The 16,843-nt window shown below is 52.4% G+C and overlaps 3 protein-coding genes across 3 annotated transcripts; 2 read left to right on the plus strand and 1 right to left on the minus strand.

The window, feature by feature from the left end:
• Nucleotides 1-4,429: 4,429 nt before the first annotated feature.
• CTRU02_202218 (f-box and wd domain protein) lies at nt 4,430-8,005 on the plus strand (the record flags this gene model as incomplete). The annotated part of the gene is made up of 2 exons (XM_036719625.1): nt 4,430-4,832; nt 4,890-8,005. 2 exons carry the CDS (start codon nt 4,430-4,432, stop codon nt 8,003-8,005), a joined length of 3,519 nt encoding a protein of 1,172 aa, XP_036588327.1.
• Nucleotides 8,006-10,417: 2,412 nt separating this feature from the next.
• CTRU02_202219 (cyanamide hydratase) lies at nt 10,418-11,212 on the plus strand (the record flags this gene model as incomplete). Its single annotated transcript, XM_036719626.2, has 2 exons — nt 10,418-10,637; nt 10,698-11,212. The coding sequence occupies 2 exons, from the start codon at nt 10,418-10,420 to the stop codon at nt 11,210-11,212; spliced, it is 735 nt and encodes a 244-aa protein (XP_036588328.2).
• Nucleotides 11,213-13,903: 2,691 nt separating this feature from the next.
• On the minus strand, nt 13,904-16,032 carry CTRU02_202220 (uncharacterized protein; the record flags this gene model as incomplete). The annotated part of the gene is made up of 2 exons (XM_036719627.1): nt 13,904-15,961; nt 16,018-16,032. 2 exons carry the CDS (start codon nt 16,030-16,032, stop codon nt 13,904-13,906), a joined length of 2,073 nt encoding a protein of 690 aa, XP_036588329.1.
• Between the last annotated feature and the right edge of the window lie 811 nt (nt 16,033-16,843).

Below are 16,843 nucleotides of genomic sequence, written 5' to 3' on the forward strand. Positions count from 1 at the left end.
TGTCAGGCGGTAGCCCAAACCCCCGGCCTAGGGAACTTTTCCCGCTGCCCGTTTTTTTTTCCCTCCCTTCCTTTTTACGAGACGGCCAATAGGACGGGAGTCAACATACAAGAGAGGGAGGTGCGTTGGAAGAGAGGGGAGCAATCATTCACATAATCGCTATTCCGAGGCTTAAGGGGGCAAACAACCCCTTTCCCCCTTCCACATCCCCTCTCCCCGTGCTCCCCGTGTCCTCTAACAAGGCCGTTTCATAGCCTCGTTGGAATTGCGCTGCCAAGCGACACCGGTGGGCGGCAAGCAAGGTGGACGAGAAGAAAAGGAAGGAGGAGCGGGGGGAGAGTCAGGAAAGACAGCCAGCCCGTTCATTCATGACGTCTAATATCGGGAGGTGGTCCGGAGCCGCGGTGAAATGGGTATGTGATGTGTCTGTGTTCCTCCCCTCTCCAACCCCCGTTTGGTGGGACGACAGGGCCACGATGAAGACCTGCACATGGACGGTGCGGTGGTCCGTACGCGAAGTGACAGGCAAACATGCAGAACAAGGGAAGGGCAATAGTAGATGGAAACCTACAGGTTGCTTAGTCTTGAGATGGATTGCTCCGCGTGCTAGTGTGCAGCATGTGTTGTTGGTTGTTGTGCCGCGAGGTTTAATTGCAAGGCGGAGGCCACTTTCGCCTTTTCGTATGTAACCTGGCAATGTTGGCGATCAAGACCCTCCTGTTGACTGTTGTTGGGGGGAAAGCTTGGAACCTGAATGCAGCCGAGCGTCGGGAAACACTCTCGGTGAAGAAGGTGGTGATTTCGTCGTTTCCCCCGTCTCTTTTCTTTTCTCTACTTTGAAGGGGGCCCCAGGAGGTCCCATTTGGCTTGAATGAATAGAGAGGCGAGCGGGATGGCCCGCGGGAGATGGTCCAGGGGTTCGGGTCAGGCACAGTCGGTCCAACACCCCTCTCAGCTCTCAACCAAGGTAATAGGCTACATGGCGTACATCGGACAGTGGGGTTTTCACTGTCTTTCTTTTTCTTGTCTTCCCTCTTCGTTCAATTTGCGCAGCTGGGATCACAGTTAGGGAGCTTTTGTTAGGACATTTGCTGTTTTGGTGTCTTAGGCTCCGAGGCTTAGTAGGGTTGCAAGCGGGACTAGGGCTTGGTATGGGCTCGGAAGGTGACGCCGCTGCGGTAGCGACGGCGGGTATGGGTTGGAACGGGGAATTGAACGAAGGCGCGTGCGTAAAAGAGCTGTCTTTCCCGAGGCTCGTATCTTCAGTGGGATGATCTGATGTATGGGATGAGAGGAATAGGGGCATTTTCGTTCAGGGTTTGTGGCGCTTCGCGAGGTTGCGAAGTAAATCATTCCCCCAGCTAAACGATAGGTCTAAAGACCCTTTTTTTTTTTTCTTCTTCCTAATATTGATTGTCAAGGTAGAGCAGGAAGGGATATTCCAGACCCTGGATAGGACTTGTGCCTAAAACGACTTGACTCCAGACGTTGAAACTTTCTTTAATGACAGCCACTTTGGCTATTCGCATGTTTCGGCCTTTTTGCGTACAAGTATGCGTTTTGCCTTTTTGACAGGACGCTACTCCTGAATTGGCAAAGTGGGTAAACGGGATGCGGCCGAACCTAGGGCCTGTGCAATTGTCTGGAAATCTATGCGTACCGACATGCCCTGACATGCTCTTATTACCCAATTTTCTGTTGAAATTTCTGCCCCCTACCAGCATGTGACAGGTGTTTCCATATTACCGGACGTATACTGAGTCGATGTGCGAGACGGGGCTTCAAGCTCAAAGGCAGTTGGATTCCCGCCTGTTCACATTTACGCCGTGATGGGGGCTTGTAGCGGAACGGTCTGCCTCTGGATTTAGTTTGTCGAGGTGCGGCCCAAGGGAACGGATAACTGGGCGGGGACCTACGTCACACTGGATCGATGGGGACCCGTCTCCTTTTAACATTGACTCGTTTCTTTCTCCTCGTGGTTGCCATATCAAGTGGGTTATGTTTAGTGGATATGTTGGGTTTAGAAGGTCCATGCTCCTCCTCCGACCGGTTCGGGTCTGGGTGCGGATGTCGGGACCCTTGAACTGCTTTCCTACTTGTTCTGTCAGCCGAGCTGAACCCGAGGGTGCACAGTACATAGGATCATTCGTAGATCCCGTGGTGTCGAGGTAGTTGAGTCATTTGCAGAGGCATGCTGGAGGAACAACGACGACGCTCCTGAAGCCAAATTTGACATGTTACCCCGTGGTGTGCCGGACTTTGCCGTGCCGTGCGGAAGTGGTGGAATGAGCGTGGAAGTGCGGAAGACGGAATTGGAGCGCGTTAACAGAGGTCGTGGAAGCACAGTGTCCCTCGGTGTCAATCATCGCGGAACAGAGGAACAGCATCCTGGGTTTTGGGAGGGCCAGCGGGGGCTATCCCTTCCTTGATTCTTCATAGGGCTTCACCAGAGATGGAGAATGGGGGCTCTGGCCGGGGTCAGCAAGAAGGAGCGGGAGATGGGAGGGGAACGAACTCATGGGAACTGTTACGTGGCCCAGCCCAGGGTCCTGTCTGCTGGTAGCACAGTGGCAGGCAGTTGTTGATCAGCCCTGCTTGCACGACTCATGTTTTACGGGATCGCAGCAGCGTGGTGAGCCGTTCCAGGAACGGCTATGGAGGGTTGATGTCCGTGCTTTGGGAAGGGACGAACGTGTAATGTTCTGCCCTACGTTTATGGAATCATTGATCCCGCGTATTCTGAAGTCAAAAACGACGGAGTCGGGGTCCGAAAAGCAGCCTCAACGTGGCATAATGCCGGAAAATCCATCGGGGCCGGGTCGTCTGACGAGGGCGACCCGAGGTAGTAATAATCCCACATCGGCCGGATGTGAACGGTGGCTGTCACTCTGCAGGCTGGTCGTCGGCCGCCTTTAGGGCGAACCAGGGCGTGTTAGTCCTCGGAATCCGAGACCCAACAGTCTGGCAGCTCAAATGTCCCTCCTGGAGCACGGTTTGTCACATTTTGGGAAAGCAATAAAGTAAAGTTGGATTTGTTTCACAAGAAGGTAGCCTGTCACTTTGTGGAGCACAGAACAAGAACAAGATGTCTGATGTTGACTTGCCAAGTTTTGCCCTGTCTCGTGGATCCGGCGCGGTGTGAGCTTGTTAGTTGTTGATAATCCATATCTATAGAGTCGTTGTCAGTGCCAGCCCCCGCAACCTTGTCTCTCGTGTCAAGCGTCCTGTCATACCTGCCAAAACTGCCATGTGCGCGACTCATTAGCCTTGGAGTCTTGGAACAGTCTTGGGTAGCATTAGGGTCGCGGGGAGACTTTGACAAGAGGAGGAAAAGGAATTACTCGATAACTCCACACACATTAACAAACTCCCCCTTTTTTCACATCATACCACGCCGCTTGGCCTCCTCCTAAAGGAAAATGAGCAGATATGCTTGAGCAGCAGCCGAGGTTGTTTTGCAAAGGAATTTGATGAACACAATGTCCGCAGATTGTGAAATCGACGAGTACCCGCTCAAATAAAACAGGCATGAAGTCCCCGTCAGGGCCTCCCCACTTTCCGCAATTAGGTACCTAAGCTGCCCTAGACACAACTTTGTCATCTAAATTCGAAGACTGTGGCGGACATAGCTCAGTTGGGAGAGCGTCAGACTGAAGTTAACTTCAATCACTTAATCTGAAGGTCGTGTGTTCAATCCACACTGGCCGCATCTTCATCTTTTGTCAATCTCCATGTGAATTGACAACATCTTTTTTACATTTGCAGTTTTATGTTCTACTAGATTTTCCCTTTCCCCCCATGACCATTTGCAATTTGAAAATGTTGAGAAAAATAAGGTGTGCAACCTGGTATAATAAGTCGATTGGTTTCGAGGTCCTTTTGTTGATTTGGCCTCAACGACGACACACTGGCGCTGTGGCCACTGCGGGATTGGGGCACAGTTTGTGGTTCTTACTTATTACGACAAGCTCAGTCAGAGGCCCAATTGTCCGTCCATGCAGTTGCAAAATTGTATCTTGCTTTCCAGAGATCTCATGCTTATGAGGTGAATTATGTCAGAGTTAGAAGACGGTAATCACTGGAGTTGAACATTGTAGGTAATATCTTTGCTTTCATGTGGCGTTGATGATGCGTAGTGATTGCGATAAGACTCCCTTCCCTTCAGTTCCGCTAACAAGAAGCCGGCCCGGAGATTTTCCACCGCCCGCAATCTCCCGGAGATTTCGTCACGAACCGCGCCTACGCAAAGCTTCACTTAATCACCATTGTACCACGACAAGTTACCACTCCAGTCGCAGCCGCATCGCATACTCTCCCTCCTCTTCCGCATATTTCCCTCCCATCATATCCTTTCGATTTTTCAAGACTGTGCACTTTGCCTTTGCACAGTCGCTCGCCACCTGCCCACGACCACCCCCACCACAGCTTTATGCAACACTGGCCTGCTGAGTCTTCAGAAACGCAACGCCAACAAGACAATCCCCCGATCTCCTCTCCTCCGAATCAGCATGGCTTTCGTCATCGTCACCAGCCGACCGGCGTCGCTCCCCGCCGCGCCGACTCGGGCAGTGCTTCCCCGCGCTCTGTCCCGGACGGTGGCGGTAGTGACTCACTCGACGCCATCAGTGCTGTCCAGCTCGACGAGAAGCTTCGCCGGTTGAGCTTCACCAACGGTCATTCCGCTGAAGCTCATCCTTCTGTCGCTGGTCAACGAGTGATCGACTACGAGAATGCCCTCACGCCCTCTACACCCCGCCAAGCCTTGGGCTTCAAGGTGATCAAGCGATACGATGCTCGGCCCGACGGCGTTCAGCTCACAGACTTCCCTAATGGTTCGTAGACCTTTCTCGCGAGGTCATGCAGAAAGGTTGACTAACAAGATAATGCAGAAATTTTGACGCACATCCTCTCTCACTTACACCCCGATTCCCACTCAGCTGTGGCGCTCGTGTCGAAACGCTTTTACGCTCTTGTCACAACCCCTCATGCGTGGAGAATGGCGTTCTTGCGATTCTTCCCTGGCCACGAAGGTATGCTTGTCAGGTCGGAGCAGACTCGCCTAGGTCCTCTTGATCAGGACTTATCTGATTTCGTGCGGTCTGAGGCCCGCTACTTTGCGCGTCTGACACCTTTGGCAACTTGGAGAAGCGAATACCTGTTACGAACGCGCCTCCTGAGAGGTCTTATCAGGGGCAAGCCTGGATCGGGCATTGGCGCGTCCACTCGCAGCAGCAAAAAGTCGAGCGCCGTTCTGACCTACAACTCTAAGCTACCTTGGGTTGTAACGCATATCCACGCGGTTTTCTCTGCTGCCGCTGGGAAAAGGCCTCCCATGGCTATTCATGGCGCGGCGGACCTAGGAGTTGGAACGTTAAGTGATCCTACCAATGGAAAAGTCGAGAAATGGGGGTTCAATGACCCCTTTTCTACACTCCAGCTGGATGAAGTGTTTCCAAACCTCGAGCCTTACGGTTATGGTGACGGCCCTGCTGCGTGCCCTAATGTTATGGACGTCAGTCTGCCTTACGGGCTTGTATCTGGTGAAGGCTTTCCTGGAGGGCGCGCCTACTACCGACCGACGAACGAGCTGCGCGGCCGTTACCTCAGCAGCGACACTGGCGTGGTTGATACGTACCCGGATATTCCAAAAATTCCAGAACTATCAGAAGCCATTTCAAGCGTTTGGGTAGCCAAATCGACCGCAGTACCCAACATCACCCATTCAGCGGTTGGTATAATGACGGGTTCGACGCTTGGAATTGTGACGGCATATGCTCTGGGGGGAGATGGCAGCGGTCCACGACATGCTAGCGGTGAGATGACGGCGCGCTGGGTGCTCAGTCCTGGCGTACCCATTGTCTGTCTCAAAGTTGATGACCAGTATACCCAGAAGCGAAAAACCGCTCAGCGAGTTTGGGCCGTTGCTCTCAATGCTCTGGGCGAGATTTACTACCTTGTGGATGCCCCCAAAACGACCATTGATCGAGCAAAGGGCGAGGACGTCACTAAAAATGCCTGGTACGCTGGCCGATCGGTCTACTGGCAACTCATTGACCAAACCCGGCGTCAGGCTCGGTCTGATGACTTGGATAAGCATGCGCTTCGAGGTGCATACTCGCCTCGGTCTCCTGCGGATGCTATGAAGCTGAGCAAGGAACAACTTGTTGCAGAAGCCCGTGAGATCGAGAAGTTCCTACGTTACAAGCCATCACACTTCCGCAAGGTCTGTGACGGCTGGGATATGCGTAGACGACTTGAAGTCGACTTTGCGAATGACGATGACAACGGTGCTGGCGAGGTCATTGTCTCTGTCCAGTGTGGCCTTGATCAGGCCCAGAAATCTCAGGTTACGCGTTTTGCTAGGGCCGTGGCCCAGGCGCCTCAGCCAAGTGTAGAGGACAATTCAGCACCACAAGAAGACGTGACTCCTGCTCCGACGTCTCTATTCGGATACGGGATTGACAGCCAGCCAGAACCCAAGGCCGTATCTGCCGTCAAACTGGGTTACGGTGATGTGACGCCGACCTCTTCAGGTTCGCTGACTCCCCCGGCAACACTCAGCTCTCTAGATGAGTGGACTGTGGACACAATGGCGCTTGGCCACCATCACAAGTCGGAGATCACTGCGTCTGCTGTGGACCTGTCATCTCATGCTCTTCTCACGCTCTATGAAGATCCCCTTCATTTTGGCCACAAATCTGCGGCTACTCCGACCATGACCCCACGAACAGCCGAGTCCGTGGCTGAGATTCCCGGTCGGAGGACTCGCATGCTTGCTGTAGGCACCAAGAGCGGTGCTGTAGTAGTTTGGAACATGCGCGAGCAACGTACCAAAACTGAAATCCAGCCTATTCGATTGATTCAAACTGAGTCACCGGAGATTTCATGCCTAGCATTAACAGCTCTCTATCTTGTTCACGGCGGAAGCGACGGTCTTGTCCAAGCTTGGGATCCGCTCGCGTCATCCCTTGACCCTCTCCGCACCCTCAACGCACGTTCGGCAGGTCGAGTACCTCGACACATGGTGACGATGAACCCTTCGCTCAACGCTGACACCTACGCGGCCGCGCGGGCTATTCACCTCGACCCTGATCCCACAGTCCTGCGTGGTGTTACATCCTTTGGTGCCTTCCTCCGCTATTGGGCGTACAGTGCGACCACTCAACCACCTGGTCGCAAACGCCGTCTCCGGCATTCAGACATTCACGGCCGTCTTGCAACGCGCCGCCAGGGTGGCAAGGTTTCTGGATACATCGCTGCCGAAACTGCAGAACTCCGCCGGGAGCAAGAGCAAAAAGCCCGTGAAGATGCCTGGTTACGCAATCGTTTCGGAGTTGGCGCCTATGGCGACTTGACCGAAGAGGAAGCCATTCAATACGCCGAGATGATCTCGCAAGAGACTCTCCTACTAGAAGAGCAGCGCCGTGCCAGCGCTAGCGATACCGGGTCAGCATTTGATGCCGGCCTAGACACCGCCTCGTCCTTCAGCGAGAGCACCGTCGATACAGTCACGCCGGAGCCAAGTGTCAATGGTTTCACGCCACCTCCTCCTGTAGTTGAGGAAGAGTACGAATACGAGGTGCAGATTCAGCAAGCACTTCGGCTCTCGCTCATGGAGGCTTCCAACGACGCGGGACAATCACCACAGGGGAACAGCTCTGGTGACTACGAGTTTGCCGTCAAATACAAGCCCAAGGCTACGAAGAAAACGAAGCAGTCATCATCCACCTCGCCGTTTGCAAGTTACACGCCAACCGGATCTAATACTGCCTCCTCAAGCAGAGCCATGCCAAGGGACGATGACTTGGAGCTCGCATTAGCCCTCAGTGCAGGAACATCTAGCAGGCCAGTGCCGCAGGAAGACGACCTTGAGCTGGCATTGAGGCTCAGCCTTCAAGAAGCTACTGCCAATGGGCACCCGGACTTGGAGTTCGAGCAAGAGCAGGTTCACCAGGAAGAGTTTCCCATGTTGGAAAGTAAGGGCAAAGGAAAGGGGAGGATGTGAAGATGCGAGGATTGCAGATGTTGCACTGACTTTGAGGATTGTTTTGATTTGATGTGGTTTTTTTCGGAGCAAATGTTGTCTTTCTCCTGCATTGCTGCAGTTAATGCTATTTTGTCTGCTTCGTCAAGAGTAGCGATACTTCCTACTCGCACCGTTACGAGCTAGGCCCTTGCCGTTGAGAGGCTCTGTGTATCGAAGATCCTAGAAGTATAGATATATTTGAGCGACGTTAGCTGCAATACTGTCTGTTAAGTGCTGTTGTTGCCTGAAAGAGGTTCTTCCAATTCGTAATGCATTAACAATTCTTCCTGGTACCATCTTAAGATTTAGCTCGTAAGTGTTCTTAGGGCTGATGTGAACGACCAATCACTCTATCTTACCTCAACATCCTTCACCCCGTCTCCTCTGCTTTAAAACATTCATTATCTACGTTTAGGCAGGTGGATATGTGTCAGTTGTGCTTGCTTGGTAACAGGTTACGAGAAAACGTAGGTTGATTCAACGTCATCCTCTCAGGACACAAGGAAGTTAAAAGACGCTGTTTCGGTCTTTTCGACACTTGCAACTGCAGGAGGCTGGGAAGTAGCGCAACCATTTGTGCTATGTCGTCTAGTTGGCCGTGGCATCTTCTGGGATGAACAACAGACCTCGATAACAATGCATTCTTGGATGATATATGAAAATACGCAACACCGGTTCGTAGACATAATTACTGGTAGTTACAGTCAAGTTTTGGAGCGTGGTTCCGATGTTGATCAGTGGTGGTGTGAAACATAGCAAGGTCGCCGCGGTTGATGTTCGTAGTCGCGTCTGTAGCTATCCCCTAGGCAAATCATGACCTTCATTGCAGGAAACCATCACTCGAGGTCAACACAGGTGGTGTACTGTAAGAACATCAGTTGTATTTAGGATCCTCCTCAGAAGGGTCGTGAAAGCGTCTTAAACCGCAGTCGAGGAGGGTGTTAAATCCTCGCATGTCATCCTGTCAGTCGCTGGGCCTCGGAGACTGGTGAGGTCGGTTCGGCTGTCAATCTCGGTCCTGTGTATTATGCAGGGTTTCCTTAATCTCCGGAAAGAACAAACTGCCGCCTTTTTCAGATGACCGCAGCAAGATCGAGAGCGAGAATGTCAGTGACAAGGACCTTCGCCACTTGGTGCCGTCAACGCCTCGTAATCGGGGTTTAGCATTTAACTGTTCCATGAGGCCCCATGCTTTAACCACAAATCTATCAACTTGTCCTGATGAAAATATTCCTCGCGGGTCGAGACTCATCTTGTAGACCCTAATACCTGAAGCTCTGTGCATAACAATAACATAACATGAAGACCTGACCAGTGAGTAAGCGCGGCCCCATTAATCTCTCCTCAATCTCTCCTCGCACTGCGAAGCCAAAACATAGGACAAGGGAGAACAGATCTTTGAACGGCGAATTCCGTAAAGGGCGTAATTGAACCCCTGCAAGAACGGGCCCGATGGGGAACCTACATCCAGAACGCAGATTGCCGCGACAAGCCTCTTACAGTAAGTAGTAGGGTTCCAACCGATGGTAGAGCCTAAAGTACAAGTCCAATGCATGTTTTAATTGGAATAAGACGAGAGTTTCCAATGCAGAAGGTTGTTATCCGGCTCTATGAAAGTACAAGATAACTGCTTATGCCTATTGCGAGAACTTGAAGATCTAACTTCACATTGGTTGTTATCCAACCCAAATATGTGTTGATGGCTTGGAGGAATTTCTGCTCAACCTGGACTTGGCTCCAATTTGATCTTGTTTTCTCCTCCAGTTCAAGGTGTTGAAGGTTGTTAGGGATTGGAAACACATCGTGAACATGGATACAATCCCGTACTTCTCTTATCCCGACTTTTGCTCATGATTAGCTGGTACAGCATCAACACCGATCTACAGACCGTCTGATAAGCCCCTTCCTCGGCGCCTCAATCCAACCCGAACGCCGTGCTGACTAAAGTCGACAAACTGTAACGTAACATGTTCCCCCCGTAGCGAAGAGGTCGTTGAAAGTTCTAGTTCGTGGTGACTCACGGTCATCGATAATTGCGGATGACCACTCGCGGGATAGGACGAGAGTAGGGAAGGAGACTCCGAGACCCAGCCGGCCGCCGGCCTGGCCTTCGGCCCCGGATGAGCGGAGGTAGCTATGACCTCATAGGACGGTGCCCAAAGTTCTTGGTTTACACTTTTGCATGCTGTTGTGCGTTGTATGCTGTGAGATGGCCCAGTATTCGAGGCACGACGCTTTATGGAAACTTTGTCGCAGTTTCTTACGTATATAATTCCAATTGTATTTACTGGCCAAATAACTAGTTGCCTTTCTCCATTTGACAACGGCTTTTCTCACGTGTCCAGCTACTCAACTCTTATAACATTTTGCCTTATTCCTCTCTGTCTCATAATGTGTCAAGACGAGATTGACGCCAACGGCTGGACTGCCGTGCCAGTCGATGCTGGCAAGATTTTTGGCGACAAGCCATTCCTTCATGAGCCGACACCTATCTCTGTCCAGGAGATCAAGTTCCCTTCTGATGACCCTGTAGTCTCCAAGACGGTGGAGTACGCAAAGGCCCGTCTGCATGCACCGACGTTCAACCACTCAATGAGAGTCTTTTACTTTGGTAGGACACACCTGATCTCTTGAACAACTGAGAAACTCCAAAGCTTATTCTCGACCCCAGGCATGGCCATTACAACGCAGCAGTTTCCCGAGAGAGCAGCAGCTTTCTCACCTGTAACTTGGGCTCTGACATGTCTCCTCCACGACATCGGCACTGCCGAGGAAAATCTGACCGCAACCCGCATGTCCTTCGACATCTACGGCGGCATCAAAGCTCTCAATGCGCTCAAAGACCACGGGGCCTCGACCGACCAAGCCGAGGCCGTCTGCGAGGCCATCATTCGGCACCAGGACATGGGGGTTGACGGAACCATTACGTATATGGGCCAGTTGATCCAGTTGGCCACACTGTACGACAACGTTGGGCGTCATCTGTACGTCAATGACTTTGACAAAATGATCCACGAGAAGACGAGGAGGGAGGTCAACGAGGCCCACCCGCGGATCAGATGGTGCTCTTTCTTCGCGGATACGATTCGCAAAGAGGAGGGGTTCAAGCCTTGGTGTCATTCTACACATATTCCCGACTTTGATAAGGATATTGAGAGTAACACTCTGATGAAAGAGTGGGAGTAAGCAATCAAGTTTAAGAAGCTTTATTTTCAAACTTCACTGAGAACCATGGCTACTGTTTGGAAAGAGCTTGTAGTAAACGATTCTCCAGGGTAACGATATATAAGAACCTTTATATCATAATCAAAGACCTAAACCAGTTCAATGATCATATCATAAAAAAGCTTCAGAGTTAAGCCAGCAGTAGTATAAAGAATTAAGATTGGTTTCTGCTTAGGACTATGTGTATGCTTGGCATTCGCCAATCTCCAGCGGTCTTACACTGTACTGGTTGCCTCGTCCCTACAAAGAAGCGCATGAACATAGCATATGGCATAGAGGGCACAATGCGAAACAAAACATCACCCGCTCGCCTGTGGGCTTATCGGGGGAGTAGCTCACAGCAGCTTGTTAACGGAGCCAAGTTGTGCTCACGGATGATCGGCTAAAGCCAAGAGAGTGGTGAACGGAGTTGACGACCAACACCAAACCGGAGCTGGCTCCGAAACTGACGCGATCCTCCACGCTACGTCTACAATTATGCCAGGCCTCAACTCAATACCACGCCGCTCGCCCTGGAGACCTAGGCACATGCCGTCGCTCTCATTTGCTTCTAAGCCGACACAATCGTTTTCGTCATCATCACTACGTTCGCAAGGTAAGTTCAAACTCTCACCTAGCACCGCCAACCTCGGCTACAGCCCTCGTCCTACATATCACCACTCGTATGGGCACCATGTCTCACCAGCACACCCTCATATCGATACTCACCAGAGAACTGAGACAGCCCTGTGTTGGCCCCGTTCCTCTTGCTGATCCATGTTACGACGACCCCTATCGAAAGAAAGCCCCCAACAGCCATCTCAGAATCTCGGGCGGTGAGACCCGAGATCTCACCGACTTGTAGCTCCCCCAAAAGAAAAGCCACAGCACGGCGATCATCAGATGATGGGGGACTTTTGGCGGCCCGAAAGGCGTAGGGCTGAGTGTTGTCTCATACATGACACTTTGACAGCTAGAACATGACCTGCAGCTCCGACCAAACCACTCGCGAGCCCAGGCCGGCCAGCCAACTCACCCTCGCCAAACTGCTTCGGAGGAGCAGATGACTCCCGACGGTCAACGGAGCCGGTGTTCAACTCCGAAGCGCGCACTTTTAAGCGGGAACGTCTCACCAAAAGACATCCATCTAGTCCAGTGTAGGTCTAGCTTCCTTCCAACTCCGCCCCTCTATTTTCACACCCCAAGACATTGTCTTAAACACGACCGCCCGCGAAAAAAAATCAAAATGGTGACGCTTAGTATTAGAGTTGATGGAAAACCGCCGACATGAGTCCATTCCATCCCATATGACCCTGGCCCATCGTATCCCACGCGTGACTTTCCTGCTGCCCTTCATCCCTTCATATCGCAGCTCTGATCCTATTGCCATTCCGATTATCATATCGGCGGACACTTCCAATCATCCATGACGCTTGGATATGACGGAAGCTCGCCCTCTGAATCGGAGAATAAGGAGATTGTGGACACCGTCCCTGAGCAAGACAAGGAAGTGGGAGGCAAAATAGAAACCACGCTTCGACGTTGCGGCCAAGTCTGTCACGGTAGCATGAAGGGCTGAAAAACGGCACAATATATCTGACGGGGACCCGTTTGGTTATTTCCCCCGACCTCTTGGCGTTTAAACCAGGTTGTGGATAGATTGCGAAGCCTCATTCTGTTCCCCATATAGTTGGGCAACTGTGCATCCCCCCCCCCCCCCAAAAAAAAAAAAAAAGAGGTGGTCTTGATACATGGCGGAACAGTCAGCACAAGCACCCGCGCGGGAGAGCGGCATTTTCCCTGGATCCCATTTACATGCACGCATGGCCCATCCCCCTCCTCGCCACCCACATCGGCTCCACGCTTCCCGAGGCTGAGAGCTGCCAGTTTCGAGACTCCTCCAACTGCGGCTTGCCGAGCCTTGGAGGGGTTGGTCGAATTGGCGGTTCAGGAAGTTCAATCGTCGCCGCCGCCGAGACAAGGGAAACCTGTGACGTAGAACCCATGTGAAAAACCAAACGCGGGGCCTGAAGGGAGTCTGCCCCTCGTTGGCCCCCCCCCCCCCCCCCCCTCCTCGCCTGTGTTTTTCTTCTGTCTTTCTCGCACAGTGCCGCGATGCCAACGACTCGTGCATGTGTATCATCTGAACTCTCCCCAGTTCAGCCTCAAACCTACAGTCCAATCATGGCTGCCGTGCCCCTTTCTAGAATGGTTCCTTCCCATGCAACGTCAATTCAGACGATGCAATGCGCGTCATCTTTATCGGTTGGCACCCTTCACGGTATATCTGCGAGGCGAATGACGATTAATAGCCACGAGAAGGCTGTGTTGTGCCCTGTTGCTGCAACCTCGCTCCCTCACCCTCCCCGCTGAAGGCCCATTAGCAGCATGAACTATGTTTACAAGTGTATAATTATACAATTCGAGAGACGCTGTCAAGGTTCGCATTGAAGCCGCCCCCTACAGTCCCCGCCTTGGCCGTAGCCTGGGTATCGTGCCATCCTGAGCCGCCCATGTTCGTCAAGTTCCAGCCTTTTGCGCCTGTGTGCAAGAGCCCCCCCCCCCCCATATCCAAGTTCAGTTGTCCGTTGCCCGTCATCTGCTACCTTGCTGTCCAAGAAAATGAAAATGACCGTCAACGCCTGACACCTCTTGTCATGTACCTTGTGTGTCTCAAACCATGCGTCCCAGAACCCAGACACCGATCGCTATGCAAAATTCCAGACTGACCCCTGTCGCTCTCCCTGCGTGCCTGACACCTGCCCCGCCATTCGTTTTTGTCTCGGACGGCACCGGCGCCGGCGCCGCAGTTGCTGTCGGCACACTGATTGTGGTAATGACCGTTGGCCCGAACGGATATGAGAAGGTCAGTGTCGACACAGCGACACCTGACGGACCGATTATGATAGTCTCGCCACCGACGACCGTCGTCGTGGTCCCCCTCCCTGGGCCAACGGTAAAGGTTGTACCTTTGAGTACCACAAGCGACGCCCCTACTTGTGTAATTGTAGCACCACCCACGATCTCGTAAAAGGTGTCTGATGGCGTCGCGTTGGGCCCCCCCATGGTTACATTGTGAACAGTCACCCCGGTTGGGCCGATTATGATGGTATCGTCGTCCACAATTTCTGTGATGGTGGATGACTCTGGCCCGTAGGTAATCGTCGTGGACCGGATGACCAAGATGGACCGACCAATAACCGTCAGCATCTCACCGCCCGCCACCACAATCTCTGTTTGTACTGGTGACGATCGGCTGATCGAAACGGTTTGGTCGGGAAAAATGATGCGTGAAGATTGGACCGTGATGGTCTGGTCCTGGACCACCGCCGTGACAGGCGTGCTTTGCAGTTCGAACGTCGTTCCACCAACCACAACCGCGTTTTGCGCTCCATCTGGAGCAATCACAACAGGTAGCTCCCCAACCATGGTACTTGTAGGTTCCAGCGTTCTTCGACCAACATTACCTGGACGATTAACAACGGTCCCTCCACCGGCTACCTCGCTTGGGTTGATGGTAAATTGAGCGCCGTCCACCGTAACCCGAGTTGTTTCTGAGGGACTCGTTATTGTGAACGTTTGATCATTAATGATGACCTTGGTAGGAGCAACAGTGACCGTGTAAGTGGCCTTGGGAGGTTCCTTGACGCTTTCACGTGGCGGCGCGGGTGGACTGGGCGGAGGCTGGGATTTGTCTGTGGATTGATCGGGAGGCGGTTTCAAGGCTGTCTGCTTATCCTGGGGGGCCTTGGTTTCAGGATCATTGCCGTAACGTGGTGTGCTGATGGGCAAATATATCACTGACGGGTTCTTGGCCGTCGTGACAAACGTAAACGTCGCTGCTGGTACAACCTTAGGTGAGCTAGGCACCATGGTGAGCGCATATGATGCTATGGCCTCTATAGATGAGCATCCACCCGCAACCGAGGGGGCACAAAAGGCACCAGAGATCGGTGGGCGTGATCTTCCGCCACCCGAGTTGAGAGGAGTGCATGTGGCCGGTATAGTTATTTCGGGGAAAGGAGGTGTGTACTCTGTGGGGTTCCCATAGAAAGTTGTTGTTGATGTGTAGACAATTGACCATGTTGTTGGTATGGCGCCTTCGGAAGTCGAAATGCAGTCTTGCTTGGGTTCATAGCCCGTAGGCAGCGTCAGGGTCACTACTTGATTCTCATCAATCGTGTCAATAAAGGTTGTACTGGGCCTGCTAAAGTTACCGCTAAACGAGGCGGATGACGAAGTGGTACTTCTGCCAGATGAAATCGACGCTGATGAATTAGTTCTCACTATAGTGGTCAGGCCATGTGAAGAGATGCCTAAAGACACCGTGCTTGTGAGGTTCCTGGTAGATGCAGTGTTTGGCAGTTCCGACGGGCTGATGATGACCGTATTGTGAGTGGTTGAATCGACCGGTCGTACCGTGCTGGAACTGCCGACGATCTGCGAACTGATTTCATCTGATGTTGCCGAGGATATGCGGCCTGTGCTCGGTTCTCCTGTTCCTGAGAGGGTTCCTCCTGGCACATAAGATCCTGAGGTCGTCGGCTGCTGGCTGGGCGAAGCAGATGGGAAACTGGTAGCTACTAATTGACTGGTCGAAGACGTTTCACCTTGAGTGGTTGAGAGGTTGATTGAAAATGTGTCCTGCGACGAGGGGCTTATTAAGCCCGTAGATGTCGTTGTTGAATTCAGTCCCAAAGCTTGTCTTGGAACGTGCGAAATGCGCTTCGCTGCTAACTTGTCAGTTTGCTGAATCCTGGCGATTGATCTTAACAGATCCAACATACCAGACCTGTCTGCATGGACTGAGCTCGAAAAGGCCGTGACAGAGAGCAGTACAATATTTACTATTTTCATAACGTTGTTTCTTTCAGAATTGCGCCTTTCTTGTCTGCATCGTATCCTCGCCCGCCTCTCCATTGAATCCAAGACGCGATACTGTGGTGATGCTGTGACGACATTCAGAAATACAGCTTATCGTCAGCTGCTAAGCTAGGTGTGTTCCTCGAGACCACTGCAGGACATTCTTGCTTGAGACACGCTATGAAAACGGAGTCCTTTCGGGTAGCGGGAAGAGAGCAACGGACAGCCAGCCCGGGCGCCGCCCGCAATTAGGGCGAGAAGGGGTTCATATTTGATGCTGGTTCAGGGATGCTAGCGCGAGTGCTTTTACGCGTGGTCTAGCGAATCGGGGAAAGCTAGGGAAACGATCCAGTTGCCCCAAGGTTCTTAGCGTGACCACAGCCTAGAACTTCCAAGATGTCTTGTGTGTGCCACCAATGCACATGAGCCAATTCAATCGAGTTGGCCCGCCGTCAATTAGAGACCAACAAGCTGGCTGGCTGGGCTGTTAGCGTCCACGCTCCAGGGACTGCCTTTCCAGGACATGGGGCCGAGAGGATGGAGTAGCTCCAGCTGCCACCAGTGATATTGCTGCCAGTGTACGGAGTACTCCTTACTCAGTAGGCTGGCTCTGGGTTTGTGGAGTTGCAATGAAGGACCTTTGCAGGCCCGGGGGTTGCCAACCCGGTCGGTAAAACTCAAGAAGCAGGTCACCTTCATTCCCACATGGAAGAACAAGTCGGTGGGTGTAGCAGGGAGAAAATCTCCTCG

This window comes from Colletotrichum truncatum (assembly GCF_014235925.2).
Source record: "Colletotrichum truncatum strain CMES1059 chromosome Unknown Contig_0001, whole genome shotgun sequence".
NCBI lineage: Eukaryota > Fungi > Ascomycota > Sordariomycetes > Glomerellales > Glomerellaceae > Colletotrichum > Colletotrichum truncatum.